The sequence below is a fragment of the Apis cerana genome, linkage group LG4, assembly GCF_029169275.1.
Source record: "Apis cerana isolate GH-2021 linkage group LG4, AcerK_1.0, whole genome shotgun sequence".
Taxonomy (NCBI): domain Eukaryota; kingdom Metazoa; phylum Arthropoda; class Insecta; order Hymenoptera; family Apidae; genus Apis; species Apis cerana.
The window spans coordinates 1,964,286-1,979,304 of NC_083855.1; the positions used below are offsets into that span (position 1 = coordinate 1,964,286).

Here is a 15,019-nt window from a genome sequence, read left to right on the forward strand (position 1 = left end):
AATTAGTTATAAAAAATATTTATTTAATTTTATCATATTAGTGTTTGTTTCTTTTTTTAAAATTCTTCATTTTTTTTTTCACAAAAGAAGATAAAAGATTCTATTTGTTATAAATTTTTTAATCTTTTTTGTTGTAAACCAATATAATTTATCTTAAAAAAATCTACAAACTTCAAATTAATCGCTTTTTATTTTCTTGTCAAGTTTCTTCAATGAAAATAAACTTTTTTCTAGTATCAAATTATTCAGGTCGTTAAATATACATCGAATTTACATTTCAAATCACAGCGATCGAACTTTTTTCGCCATAATTTTAATCCTTATCGATTAACAAATTATTCAAAATTAAATCAAATTTTAAATTCAATTATCTACAATAATTAATCATATTTTATAATTATATCTCTTTCCACGATATCACTTATTATCATGATTAATTTATCTCTTTCAATTATGAAAAAAATTTAAAGATCGATCTTTGTTCTTACACTATTTTTTTTTTCAGATTTTAATCCAAATAAATTGTGTGATATATTTCCATCATACATTTTATCAAATTTTAATGTTTTTTTTATGTTTGATGGCATACTTGATGCATACTGCGAAAAATCAATATTTTTATATAATACATTCATGGAACATCTTTCAAAAATTTAATCTTTCTTTTTTTCACAAATTATTATTAATTATTGTCAATTTGTATTCGCTTTCTATATATTTTTATATCTTTTACATCAGAAAACTTTGCCTGTAATGTTTTTCACTCACATGATTCCATCGAGAACGCGATTAGCGCGCGGTTCGCTCATGACTGAACAATTAGTTTGTGCAGTTAGAAACGACTTCTCTAATCGTCTCTGGAAGAGCGAATTGATTCATCCATTCAATATATTATTTCGAGCGCGAAATGAATCTCCATACGAATGATACACGAGCATTTGATTGTTTTGCAAATGTGAGTCTCGTGAGTAGAAACGTTGTCGTGATATTTCTGTTTTAGAAATAGATTGCTGATATTTCGAAACGAAAGCTCTTATCAGTCTCTTAACAGTAATTAACATTTAACATTTGAACATCATTTATCGTTAATAGAATATTATTCTTCTTAATAATTGTCAGCGTAATTTCTAGATACTTTGAGAAATTAAATAATTCGAGTTTTGATTCAAAGGAAATATGAAAATAATTTGAGATTATTATAAATTAAATTATAAAAGAATTAAAACAGTTGATTGGTACTTTCTTTAGATATTTGATTAATTTATTAATATCAATTAATTAAAATGTTAATAATGTTATTATATTAATTATCAATATAATCAATCAGCAATTGAATATTAATAGAATTCAATTCAATTTAATAATTGCTTAATTAAAATATCGATTAAAATTAAAATATTAAAATATCGAAATTTAAAATAAATTATTTATCAGTATTAATTATCAATATTAATTAAATATTAATAAGTATTAATTAATGATATAAAATAATATTCATAATCAATTACATTAGTTGAAATGAATATTAATGAATATTTAATTAATTGAATATTGTAGATAATAGATTCTTGATTCTAATTAAATTTGAATAATATAAAAGTTAATGATTGATTTTTCTTTAATATTTTTATAGAAATAGTTTTGAGTTAGTTAAACAAATTTTTGTTTAGAATATATATATAATATTAGATGACTGCTATATATATATTTTAATATTCATCTCACAATTTAAAAAAATTTTTTTTGTTTTTAATAATTGTTTTTAATAAATTTTCTTTGTTTTAATATTTATATTTTTTTTGTTTTATACAATTTTATTTATTGAAGTTATTTGTTAATTAATCGCTTAAAATATTCGCTTTAAAATATCTTCTTTTTTTTTTTTACAATTTCAATATTATAATCAACTTCCTTCTTTACAAGATTTTTTTACAAAATTAAAAAATTCAATTGAACATAAGAGAAAATTAGTATAGTTAATTGTCAAGATTTATAAAAAAATATTTTTAAAAAATCTATCAATAATTTATAATATTTTCCAATATTTATGAAATAAATTGATATTTTATTTTTTATATAGATAAAATGTCTCACTTTTCATCATTTTAATGTATTTTTTTTTGTTTTTGTTTTATATATACATATATATAAATATAGAAATATTATATAGATATAGAAACTAGAAACAGAAATTATTCGCATTTCATATTTTTCATAATTTTATATATTTAATTATTTTATGTTATTTATTACACAATAGCAATTTTTTTACAAAAATATTAAAAGTTGTTTTACAATATCAATATTATTGAAAATATTCTTTATTCAGTACAAATATCAAGACAAAAGTAGAATTTATTTTACCAATATAAAATAGGGAATTAGAAAATCTATTTAAAAAGAAATTAAATTTTTTCCTTTATTTTTTACTTATTTATAAATATAGTAATTTAAATAAAATATATTTTAACATAAATAGAATCTTTTATTATTATTTTTTTTTCAATTTGAAAAAAACTTTATATTAAAAATAAAGATATTTCATATACTAGAAGTTGAATAAAATATTTTTCATTTATTAAAATTATTTATTAAAATTTTAAAAAATTTTAAAATATATTGAAAAAATCTGTTATGAAAATTTCATTAGTAAAAACAATTTGGATTCAACCATTCTTTACTTGTTAGTAAGAAACGTTGTTTTAAGTTGAAAAATTGTTTTTCGTTCAAACTAGTAATGACACTTTAATAATTTTAAGAGAATTCTATTCATACATTTTTCAAAAAGAAGAAGAAAAAACAGAAACCGTTCTCAAGATATTTTATTAAACATTCATTCATGAGATACTATTAATTTTATATTAAATTTTCTAATTATTTATTGAATATTAACAACGAACATAATCATAAACACATTAAGAAGACATTGTTCACAAAATTTTTAATACATTGTGTTCATTTAAAATTTAGAAGTAAAATAATTTTATATATACATATAATTTTTCAATTTAAATATAATATTAAATTAATATTTTTAAAGAAAAAGAAAAAATTGTCATATTTTCATTTTTGTTTATATTTGATATCTACTATTTTTAGAAAAATTTTCATTCACAAAAATTTTTTATCAATGAAATATCAAATTCATTTATCATTATATTATAAATTCAATAAAAAAATTCTTTGAACGTAGTTAGTTTTTATCTTAAAATTTGAATACAAAATATAATTCCAATTTATGAGAAAATTTGAAGAAAAAAAAAATGAATAATTGATAAATTTAAGATTAATATCTTCTTTATAGAAAATATGAAAATTTTATGTTTATTAAATATATTGTAATCTGTATTTTATTTTTCAAAATACAAAAATAATAAAAAATAATGAAATTTTATCAATATCTTTGTCACAATAATTTTGTAATAAAAAAATTTTATAAAACTTAATTTAAATGATTCATCATGTTTCCTATTTTATTTTTGAATAGATATAATAGAATATTAAGTAAAAAAAAAAAAAAAAAAAAAATAGAAGAAAAAGAAATAGATTTTCATTAATATTTACAATTTTGATCGTTGTATTCATATAATACAAGAAATTCATAAGATATCAAAATAACTTTAAAAAATGAAAAATAAAAATTATGAATAAAACTCTTATTCGATCTATATACACGATTTTCAATAACAATAACTCACATAAAACACGAAAATTTCAAAGATCACTAAAATTTATCACACTTTAGTTATTCACTAAAAAACTGTCACGAAACGATTTCTTCGATTCGTCGAAAAATTTTTGTTCTTTTTCCAAACATTCGTGTGTTATTAATTAACTTTGTTAGGTGAGAAGTCGAGAAGGAAGAATATTGCGAAATGTTTCGAAAGATAAAGTTCATCCGATGATTTTCACCAATGTTGACATGTCCCGACTATTTTCGACCGATGCTCACGAGAATCGAACGCGTTGTGAGCGGGAGGTTTGGTGTCGAGAGTTTGAAAGAAGCATCGCGTCATTAAGCAGTCCTCACAACAAAACGTGCACCACTTTCGCACCTGCGTCTTTCGCCTTTGGCTGGCTCGATATCTCCTAAAACATCGTGTTTTACGGCGAAAGAATATACATTAGGAAATTGATCAGTCGAAAATAAAATATATATATAAATAGAATTGTATGTAAACAAAATATTTATTTTATTAAATAATTTCTATTTTTAATTTCCCAATTCTAACTTCTCAGATAATATATTATTTAAATATATTATAATATTATTATTATAATGTTATAATAAAAATAAAAATTAAAAAGATTTTTTTTAATAATTATTCAAATAAAATTTTTATTTTATTTGCATTTGATTTAATAGTTTTTTTTTATAATAATAATTTTGTTTAAATAACAACATAATAGAATATTAGAATAGAATTTGCTGCATTATTAATTATTTATTTCTTTAAATAAAAATTAAATAATTATTTGATTTACAATATATTTAATTTTTTTTATTTATATATTTATATAAATAATTTTTATATTTATATAAATAAAATTTAATAAATATTTATTTGAAATAAAATTAGATATATTAATGATAAAAATTTAGATTAAGTTAAATAATTTTATTTGAATAATAATGATTTAAAAACAAATGATATATTATATCATATGATATAAATGAAATAAAAATTTAAATTTTTATTGTAATATAAATTTCTTTAAATGAGAATTGAATAGTTATTTGAATAAAATTTGTATCGATATCTATTTTATTATTTTATAAATTCATCTTATTCAAATAATAATACTATTATTTGGAATCTTAATAAAATATATTATTGAAGTAAAATTTATGTAAAATTCGCGAGATATGAATAATTAATATTTGAATAATTTATATTTAAGAAATAATAATAATAAAATAATAATAAAATAATAATTTTTATTTAAGAAATAATAAGATATTTGAAAAATAAATTACTTTAACATGGATTTTTTTTTATATTTATTGTCATATACTTAAATATATTTGATTATACCAGAAAAATATGGAAATATTTTTTTATGATACGTATTATTTTTACTCTAAAGACATAGGCTTCTGATAATATTTGACATCGATAATGTCAACTTCTACCATTCTATCTTCTACCATAATATTTATACATATAATACATTTATCAATAAAACTTGGTAAATTTATTCTTGTACTTTTTCAGATCTATATATTTTCATATTTATAAAATATTGTTATAATAATAAATAATTCATGTTTGTAATATTTATTATTTTCAGTAAAAATATTCTAAATTTATTTAATTAGAATAAAAAAAAATAGAATGATTGGACAAAAGGAAATACAAAAGATATTTAAAAAATTGTTTATGAATACGAATGTGAATTTTTTTTCAAATAAATATTTATTTAGGAGTTCGTGTCGAAAGAATTTTATAAATTGCTTTATTATAAAAACAACAAATAGAATGGAATTTGTAAATATAATTATATAACTTTAGAATTAGATTAAAATTATATTATAACTCTATTAAAAAGGGCTTAATAAATATTTTCATTTTAAAATTATCTTTAATCTTTAAAAGTTTATTAAATTAATGAAATTAATAAATTTTAATTAAGTTATAAAATTAATTAAATTAATTAGATTATCTTTTATATATTCTTAATTATGGATTTAATTAATTAAATTAATTGGAGTATCTTATTCTTAATTATGGATAAAATATATATTTCATTAATTGTATAATTCCAATAAATATAACGATTTCAAAATAAGATATATATATATATATAAATATTTGCCTTTATTTTAAAATTCTCGAATTTTGAGTTATATTTTATTTTTTTATAAAACTATTTATTTGTAATATTATTTATAATATACTCTCAATATTTATTTTATAATAATTCTCTAAATTTCAGTTTTTTCATTTATCTCTTTAAAATAAATTTAGATATAACTAGATCTTAAATTTCTCTAAACATTCATAAACAAAAATAATTTAAAAATTAAAATTCAAACAACATCTGTAATTCAACAAATTACAAATTTCATGGAAGAACTGAAAAATTTATATTTGAAATAAGTGAAGAGGTTGAAATAAGAAAAATTGCATTTTATCTGCACGAAATATATATTTGTCCATCATGGGCTCATTTCTTCTCAACCTCATACTTCGCGAATGAAAACAATAATCCATGAAACATTTTTCTCACATACAAGACTTTCTAATGACAAGTAATTGATCTTATTAATTATTTTCGCTAGACAAACTACTTTATTTCTGTTATTTTATCTTGAATTTTCATTTTGGATTTTCAAAAAAAAGACCTGTAACTTGTTGCATTTAATATATAGCAGAGTTATTGCATAAATGAAGTAAATGGCAGTTGAAAATCATAATGATAGCCAATATTTTAAAAATTTCATTTCAATTGTGATTATGATCTGGAAGAATTAATGAGATGATTTTGCAATTTTTCGAATTAAATATATTATTGATCTTGACATAAAATATATGATCCTTCCAATGGAGATATCGTAATGGAGATTTTTATTATATGTAAATATCTATACTTATTATACGTACATAATATATTTATATATATTACATAAATCAATTAAAAAATTAATTATATCTTTTATATAATTTTTTTCTAAAGAAATATATATTTATTATTAAATGTTTAATTAAATGTTACATAAATGTAACATTATGATTATGGAATAAATATTAACTTAATTGCATTAAATCATATATTATATATGATAGATTATATAGAATATTAAATAAAAAATAATTAAATGTATCCAAGTAATATAATATGTTTAAATATGCTATATAAAATTCTTATTTTCAACATTTCTTTAACATTTAAGCATAAATAATATTTGAAAATATTCTTTCATTTAATTTTTAAATTATAGATTAATGCTTATAGATTCATTATTTACATTTAAATTCGATCGGAACGAAAAAAAAATATTTATTTTTCATTCAATAAAAATAATTTTCTACTTCTAATTTTTTATTCTTCATACTGAAAATAGATTCAGTCTTTTATACAAAATTATTTTATACAAAGTTAAAATATTGGAATATTTTTAAAAGTTAATTCTAGAAATCAAAACAAAGACAAAAAGTTCATAAACAAATGTCAGTTTAGTTTATTAAATGATAAACAATTTAAATTTGCATTAAAGCGAAACAAAAAGAGATGATAAAGTAACGAAGATAGAGAGATCTCACGTCTCACTTTATTAAATAGTTTTTTTTATAATTTTTTATAATTTAATAAATAAACATTTTTATACATTAAGTTTTACCTATCTTATATTTAATTTACCTATTATGATCAATTTTACAATATAATTTATCCCATGAATATAATATTCTATATTTATTGTAACTTTAGTATAGCATAGTAATGTTATTGAAATTTATTTATTTATTTATTTTAAATAATATTATTTAAAATTATTTTTGTATATTTATATAAAATATTTACGAAAATATTTATTATATTTCTGAAATTTTGAAATATTTTTTAAAATGTTATACCATTCGAAAAAAAAATTTTATTTCAAAAATAAATGTAATTTTATTTCAAAAATTTGTTTTAACTGATCTATTAAAATCTTCAATAATATTATATTTTTACTATAATAAATATACATCTAATACATATAATAATATACATCTAATAAAAAATAATATTTATTTTTTAATATTAAAATTAATATTGAAATAATAAATCAACATGAAATTTCTAAGCATTTTATTTCAATAAAGATAATAATTATAGTGAATAAACTATTATTATATGGAAAACTAATAAGTAAATGTATATAAGATTTTAATTTACGACTAGTATCGTCCAGAATATGTGAAACTTATTGGAAATGTAAGAGGGATTCAAAAGTTTAAAAGAATTATAAAAGAGGTTTTGAAAAGTCTATGAATAAAAGGCCATCTCTCAAGAATTGCATCTTTTTATCATATATTTTCAAATATTATAATATTAAGTTAATAATATTAATAATAAGAATTTTTTTAAAGTTCAGTACATAATATTTATCATTTCTTTTATTGGAAATATAAGAAAGGATCGAGTACTCGAGATTAAGAGTTATGCGAAAGAGGAATAGTTGTTTTTGGTAAACGTGTTCTAAGAATGCTGCATGAGCGCCTGAATGAAGTGAAAAAAATCATAAAATAAAAAAAGAGAAGAGCATGTGAGTGTATAGGTCGTAATATTACATAGAAAAATGTATGAAGAGTTGGTCAGAACAAGATGAGAACGAATATTAAATTGTATCGTCCTATTTATTATACACATATATAATAAAAAAACTATATATTTTTTATTTATTTATTTATTTATTTATATGAATTTATATGAATTTATATATTTATTTTGTGAAATTTTCTTATGGAAATTCTATTTTCTTATTATTATTTCTTAAAATATAAATATAATATAGATCAGTATTATTTGAATGAAGATAAAAAGATTGAATTTCATTTTTTCATAATATATTTTTTTTTCTCATTATTGTATTCTATATTATGAAATTTTATAATTATACTAACATCTGTATGAAATTATAGTAAATAAATAAATAATATGATAATAAAATGACGATGTGAACAAAAACATTCATCGATTTATATATTTTTGTTAAAGTTAAAAAAAAGTATTTTAATATTATTAATTTACACTTTAAAATGAAATGTCATTAAAAATAATAATTTCATATTTTCATAAAAAATTGTATATTAGATAAAATGAAATTGAAATTGAAGGGAATTTTTCTTTTCATGGTTTAATTAATAAGAACGAAACTTGAGATGTGATTTGACTTCTGAGAATATATCGAGATCAATAACATCAAAGATGACTTTTCTTTAAACGTACAATACTATTCATTGAATTCTTGATCGATCATTGTCGAGCTCGAAATAAAACAAATAAAAAAAAAATTTTTTTCTTATAATTTCCTCAATCTTTTGGTAAACAAGTGCATATCTCATTCTCTGAAGTCATTCAATCTAATGAATAAGCAACTTTAAGGTCAATGATCTGCATGACGCATACGCCATATTTATTTTATCGCACAACATACATTTAACATGCAATATTAAAATTATAGTTATAATAACACTATTCGAACACTAATGCATATTTAACTTTAACAATTTTTGTAAATTATAGAAAAAAATGAATTCCATTTTTTATCTTGAAAATTTTTTTCTTTTAGTAAAATATTTATTGTGCTTTACAAATATGAATAATTTATTTCATTAATTTACAATAAACTGATACAATAGAATAATATCAAAAACTACGTTTATAAAAAATATGGATACTTTGAAAAATTTATAGTAAAATAATTATAGAGTTACTAGAAATAGTAATTTTTTATAAAAATTAACTGATTTGATTATATAATTTGATTATATGTTTTAAACAATCTGAAATATTAAAATTATTTTTTATTAATAATATACTTTATATTTTATTTCTACTTTAAATAAATTTATCATTTTTCTTTAATATTATTGTTTTATTGTTCATTCGATACACCAATTACAGAGAATATTTATGTTACTGCATATGATTCATTAATATAATTTGGTAATTCAAATTTGCAAAATTTGAAAAGTTGAATTTTTTGTAAAATAATATTTTTGTAAAATATATAAATATAATATATATATTTTTATATTATACGTAATATAATATAATAAATATAAATAAATATAATAAATATAAATATATTATAATAAATCATTCATTCTATATACATGTATTATATACTAAAGATTTTATAGTAATCAAATAAATAAATACAAAATCGAAATATTCTATCCATATGATATTTTATTAGATTTCAATACTGAATTTATATATTTAATATAATTTTGATTTTAAAAATAAAATTTATAAAAACAAAAATGTACAAATATTATAATTGATTAAAACTTAATTAATCAATAAATGTAATGAATTTTTATTTAATATATCAAACATAACATAGATTTCTCGCAATCCAAAATTCCAAATGAAAAAAACCAAAATTCCAATGAAAAAAACATTAATTTAAAAAGTTATAGTAAATATAAATAAGCATATGAAATCATGTACATGTATCTTGATAATTTTAATTTTTTATTTGAATAATTTTCATCCTGACAATAATTTATCAAATTTGACTTTACTTTCTGTTGTACTTTTGTACTACAAACAAATAACATAGATACTTTGGAAAATTCCAGAGAATCCATGAAAAGAGCAATATTACTACCTTTAATTCTTGAAACATATTAAATCTTTGAGCAATTTTTCGAACAAAAGAAGAGGGGTAATTTAGATTAAAAATATGAAAACCCAATGAACCAAAAATAATATTCCAGAATATACCTTAATCACATTGAATAATATAGAAGAAATTTATTTAATTTAAAAATGAATTCATTAGACAATTTATGTAAGTACATAGACTTTATATATCTCTTCGAATAAGTTTTTCTCATAAAAAAAAAAGTAGAAAGAAATCTAGAAAGATATAAGAATAACTATAAAACTTCCAATAATATGGATCAATTGAGATTTTTTGATTAAAATAGAAAAACTTGGTTTTGTTTCAATTACCATTATAAATTTATTTTTAAAATATGATTTTTTCATATTTTTTTTTTTTGAGAATTCTTTTGTATATTCTTTATAAAAAGAAAAAGTACAATTGAATGAAAATAGATTTTTCAATGCTTTTGCTTTCTTATAATTTCGAAAAGATTGATCGGAAAATAATTATTATAAAAAATTGTTGATAATAGAAAATAGTAAAAATTTCGAAATTTAAATAAAGTGATATTTACTTCGAGTTTTCAAGCTTTAATAAAAAAAAGGAAAACATTCAAAATATATAGATAGATAATATTTTTTCCAGATTTCAATTTCAATGTTTTGGTAGAAAAAGCTTAGAAACTAAATATAGTAGTATATATTCGATATATTTACTATATATATATATATATAGTAAATAAACAACAATAATGAATAACGAATAACAAGAATCTTTGGATTACATTGGAATAAGTTTTTTAAAAATTTTCTTAAGAAAAAATAACAAATTATTAATTTTATATTAATTATTTAAGCATTATCATGAGGATTAAGTAATATTGGATCTTTCAATGCCAATTATAATTAATTTGTTATAAATGCTCTATATTTCTCTATATAAAATAAATAAAAATTTAATTTATATAAAAACATATTTACACAAACAAAATATTTAATAAATTTATTAAAAAATTATAGAATTAAAAAAACTATTAACTTTGGTACAAAACAATTGATTACTTAATATATGAACATCGTATTATAATCATCGTATTCAAATTGATTTATGTTCAATTTGAATATTTCTTTAGAAGAATATAATTCACATTATCGGTTCATTCTTGCTTCGCTCACGTTTCATTCTCGGTTCATACACTATCGATTCAATAATTTTGTTTTCTATTTCTTTAAAAATCATTATTTTCCATTATCATATTATCAAGTGGATAATTCTTTCTTTCTATATAGTAGTAGTATTTTTAAATGAAGAATTGATTCTGATTGTTATCGTATTAAATGAAGAAAATAAAGAAAATAAAAAATGCAAAAGAAAAAACAATGAAAAAAAAATTTTTCGTTCTAGTTTAATAAATAGAAAAATCGAGAATATTTTATATTATATTCCATTTAATGAATGATAAAGACAAATTTATTAAATATTTTTGAATGATCTCGAAATATAATATTTTTTTTCAATTTCGATATTATCAAAAAATGAAAAGAGATACGATAATTCAATAATTCAGATTTCACAAACTTTCGCAATTTAAAATAAAAAAAGAAACTTTCTTTTCAATATTAAAATATTGAGTTTATCAATACTATTTATATAATATAATTCATCAAAATTAATGGATATTTATTATTAATATATTTTTTTATAATTTCATTACATATTTGTTTATAAATATTCTTCGATATGTCTGAAAATTATGTTCTGATTTTAAACGATTAGGCTGATTAGGCGAATAAACAGAAGATATATTTATATGCATGTGAATTATTGAATCGCTTTAAAGAATTTATACTTTATATTGATTAGTATATTGATTATATAAATACAACAGATAATATTTGAAAAAGAAAGAAATATTAATAATTTGCTTTAATTATATAGCAATATGTTTTCTAAAATCCTATTTTTTTAATTTTTTCTAGAATTAATTCTTTTTTAAATTTACAAAATTCTAGTACTTCTTTTAGCTATTTTATTTCATTGTTGTTTTTATATTTAAAAATTCAATGGATTGATTGGTAAATCGAAAAATACGTTCATTGTCGGATAATTCTAAACAAATTCAATTTAGTTCAAAAATATTATTTTTAACAATCATTATTAGAATTGAATCGATCCAAGATTATATTATAATCTTGTGAATATGTATGATTTAAACAATTAAATAATATTTATAGATATTTGTGAATGTTATTTGATTAAAGAGATCAGAGTATCGACTAGTTTCGATGTGAATCAAGCTTAAAAGTTCGTTGACCAACATTGATAAACATATTAACTTTATTTTAAAAATATAAGATATAAGAACAATGAAATTTGCATCTAAAAAACAAAAAAAAGAAATCTAAATATTTTATTCAAAAAGAAAATCCTGAAATCTTCTTACAACAATACAATTATTGATTTATATGAATATTATTTTTGTTTTATTCTCAAAAATTTCTCAATTATTATCAAAAGTTTATTTAATTTTTCAATTATTATATATATATATATATATATATATATATATATATATATATATACATATATATATATATATATATATATTATCATCTATAACACATACAGAAATTTTTATTATTTTCTGATTGGTTATAATTATTGAATATAAATTTTATGTAATTGGCAATATTTGTTCGAAAATATGACAAAATGAAATCATCTTATTCTGTGTATTGGTATTATTATTTATATAAACATTCAACTTTTTGGAAATGATTCAAATGGAAAATATGTATGTTTTGCAAATTTTAATCTTTTATAAATGTGTAAAAGTGATACTTGAAAATTACTTAAGATCATATATTTATTTTGTAAAAATTATATAATGGCATTTCAATGTCATTAAAAAAACATGATAAAAAGATTATGAATTGTTTCATAATACACTTTCTATTATACTTTATAAAAAGTACTTATTACTTTATAAAAAGATTATTAAAAATCAAGTCAAGTTAGAAGTCTTATTAAAAATCATTTTAAATTAATTAAAATAATCTAGGGTTATCCTAAAGTCATGAAAAATCATTTTTAAGTTATTTAAAGATTGTAGGAAAAGATTGTTAGAAGAGTAATGAAGACGTGATAATTTCTAAAATATTTTATGATTAAAATAGATAAAAAAATATTTATCTATTATCTCTAAAAAGAAGTTTTCAATCAAATGTAATAATGTAAAATTTTTTAAAATTATTATAACTTACATATAAAATCTTATAGTATAAATATAAAAAATATGAAAATATTAAATTGATATAAAGTAAATAAATAAAAAAATAAAATCGGTAGAAATATTAAAAATAATTATTCGTTGTTATAAATTTATAAAAAACAATAAATATTATTAATTTAAATTTTAATTTATTATTATTTATTTTATTAATTAATTTTAACTACATATATAGAAGAATATATATACAATAAATATATATACAAATGAAATATCTATTTTATATTTTAATATAAAAATAGTAAAAAAATCTTTCAAAATAATAATGACTAAAAAGTTAAACGAAAAAAGGAATTTGAGGAATTATATGGAGTATATTGCATAAACATAAATATGAATCTTAAAAACTTTTGATTAATATAAAATAATGTTTTAATTTTTTAAAATAACATTAAAATAACAAATAAATTATAAAATTATATTAAGTCATTTATGAAAAGATTTTGATGTACAAGATATGTAATAGATAGCATAAATATTTTAAATCCATATCAATTAAAACAATTAATTTAATTTGTTTTGCAATATTTACATATATAAATTGATTTTTTGGATTTGCATTAACAATTAATTAATATAATTAATATAATTAATATAATAATCACTGTATCAATAATTCATTTTTAAATATTCTAAAAATTTTAATTATATTTTAATCAATCTCATATTTTTACCAATTTGTTTATATGTTTACCAAATTACCAATACATTATTTATTTATATCATATCAAATCAAATTTGATTATATCATATCATATCATAATATATCATAATACATCATAATTAAAAATACAAATATTATTTTGTATACTAAAACGATTATTATACTATAATTTATCTTTTCTGTTTCTTTTAAATCACAAAATAAACTTAAATAAATTTCATTTTGATAAGCATACAAAAATTTTTATTACAGCCGAAATGTGAAACATCTATTAAACGAAACAGAAATAATTATCAACAACAATTGCTATATTTCAGTTGTTATAATATTAGTTTTATCATTATTAAATTATCAATACTATGTACAAATTAATATTTTATATTTCTCTATTTTATATTTGCATCATTTTTTTTATATGTATATTTACATATTTATATATTTGTATTATATATCTAATTATATATATCCATCTTTCTTTTATTGTTTTCTTTTTCTTTGATAATAAATATTCATAAAACGCTAAAAGTTTAAATATAAAGTATAAAATAAGAAAATAAAACGTAAAAAAAAAAAAAAAAATAAAGAAATGTCTCTCATTAAATCATTCACAAAATCATAAATATTGAATAATGAATATATCTTAAAAAGTTTAAAATAACTCGATACAATATTTTTATAAATGGCGCGATACAAGATTATTATTAATAGGATCTAAATAATTAATTTGTGAAACTAAACTAAA

General features: G+C 17.6%; 1 protein-coding gene across 4 annotated transcripts in view; it reads right to left on the reverse strand.

Moving 5' to 3' along the window:
• The window catches only part of LOC107995431 (pyrokinin-1 receptor), a 52,578-nt gene extending 48,580 nt beyond the window's left edge, over positions 1 to 3,998 (reverse strand). For 3 of the 4 annotated variants that reach the window (XM_062073496.1, XM_062073497.1, XM_062073498.1), the window contains exon 1: positions 3,699 to 3,993. In XM_062073496.1, the coding sequence (XP_061929480.1) occupies positions 3,699 to 3,700 (2 nt within the window). In that variant the 5' untranslated portion in view covers positions 3,701 to 3,993. Of the gene's footprint in view, positions 1 to 3,698 lie in introns of all 4 variants that reach the window. The other variant, XM_062073499.1, reaches the window with a different exon arrangement.
• Positions 3,999 to 15,019: the final 11,021 nt, after the last annotated feature.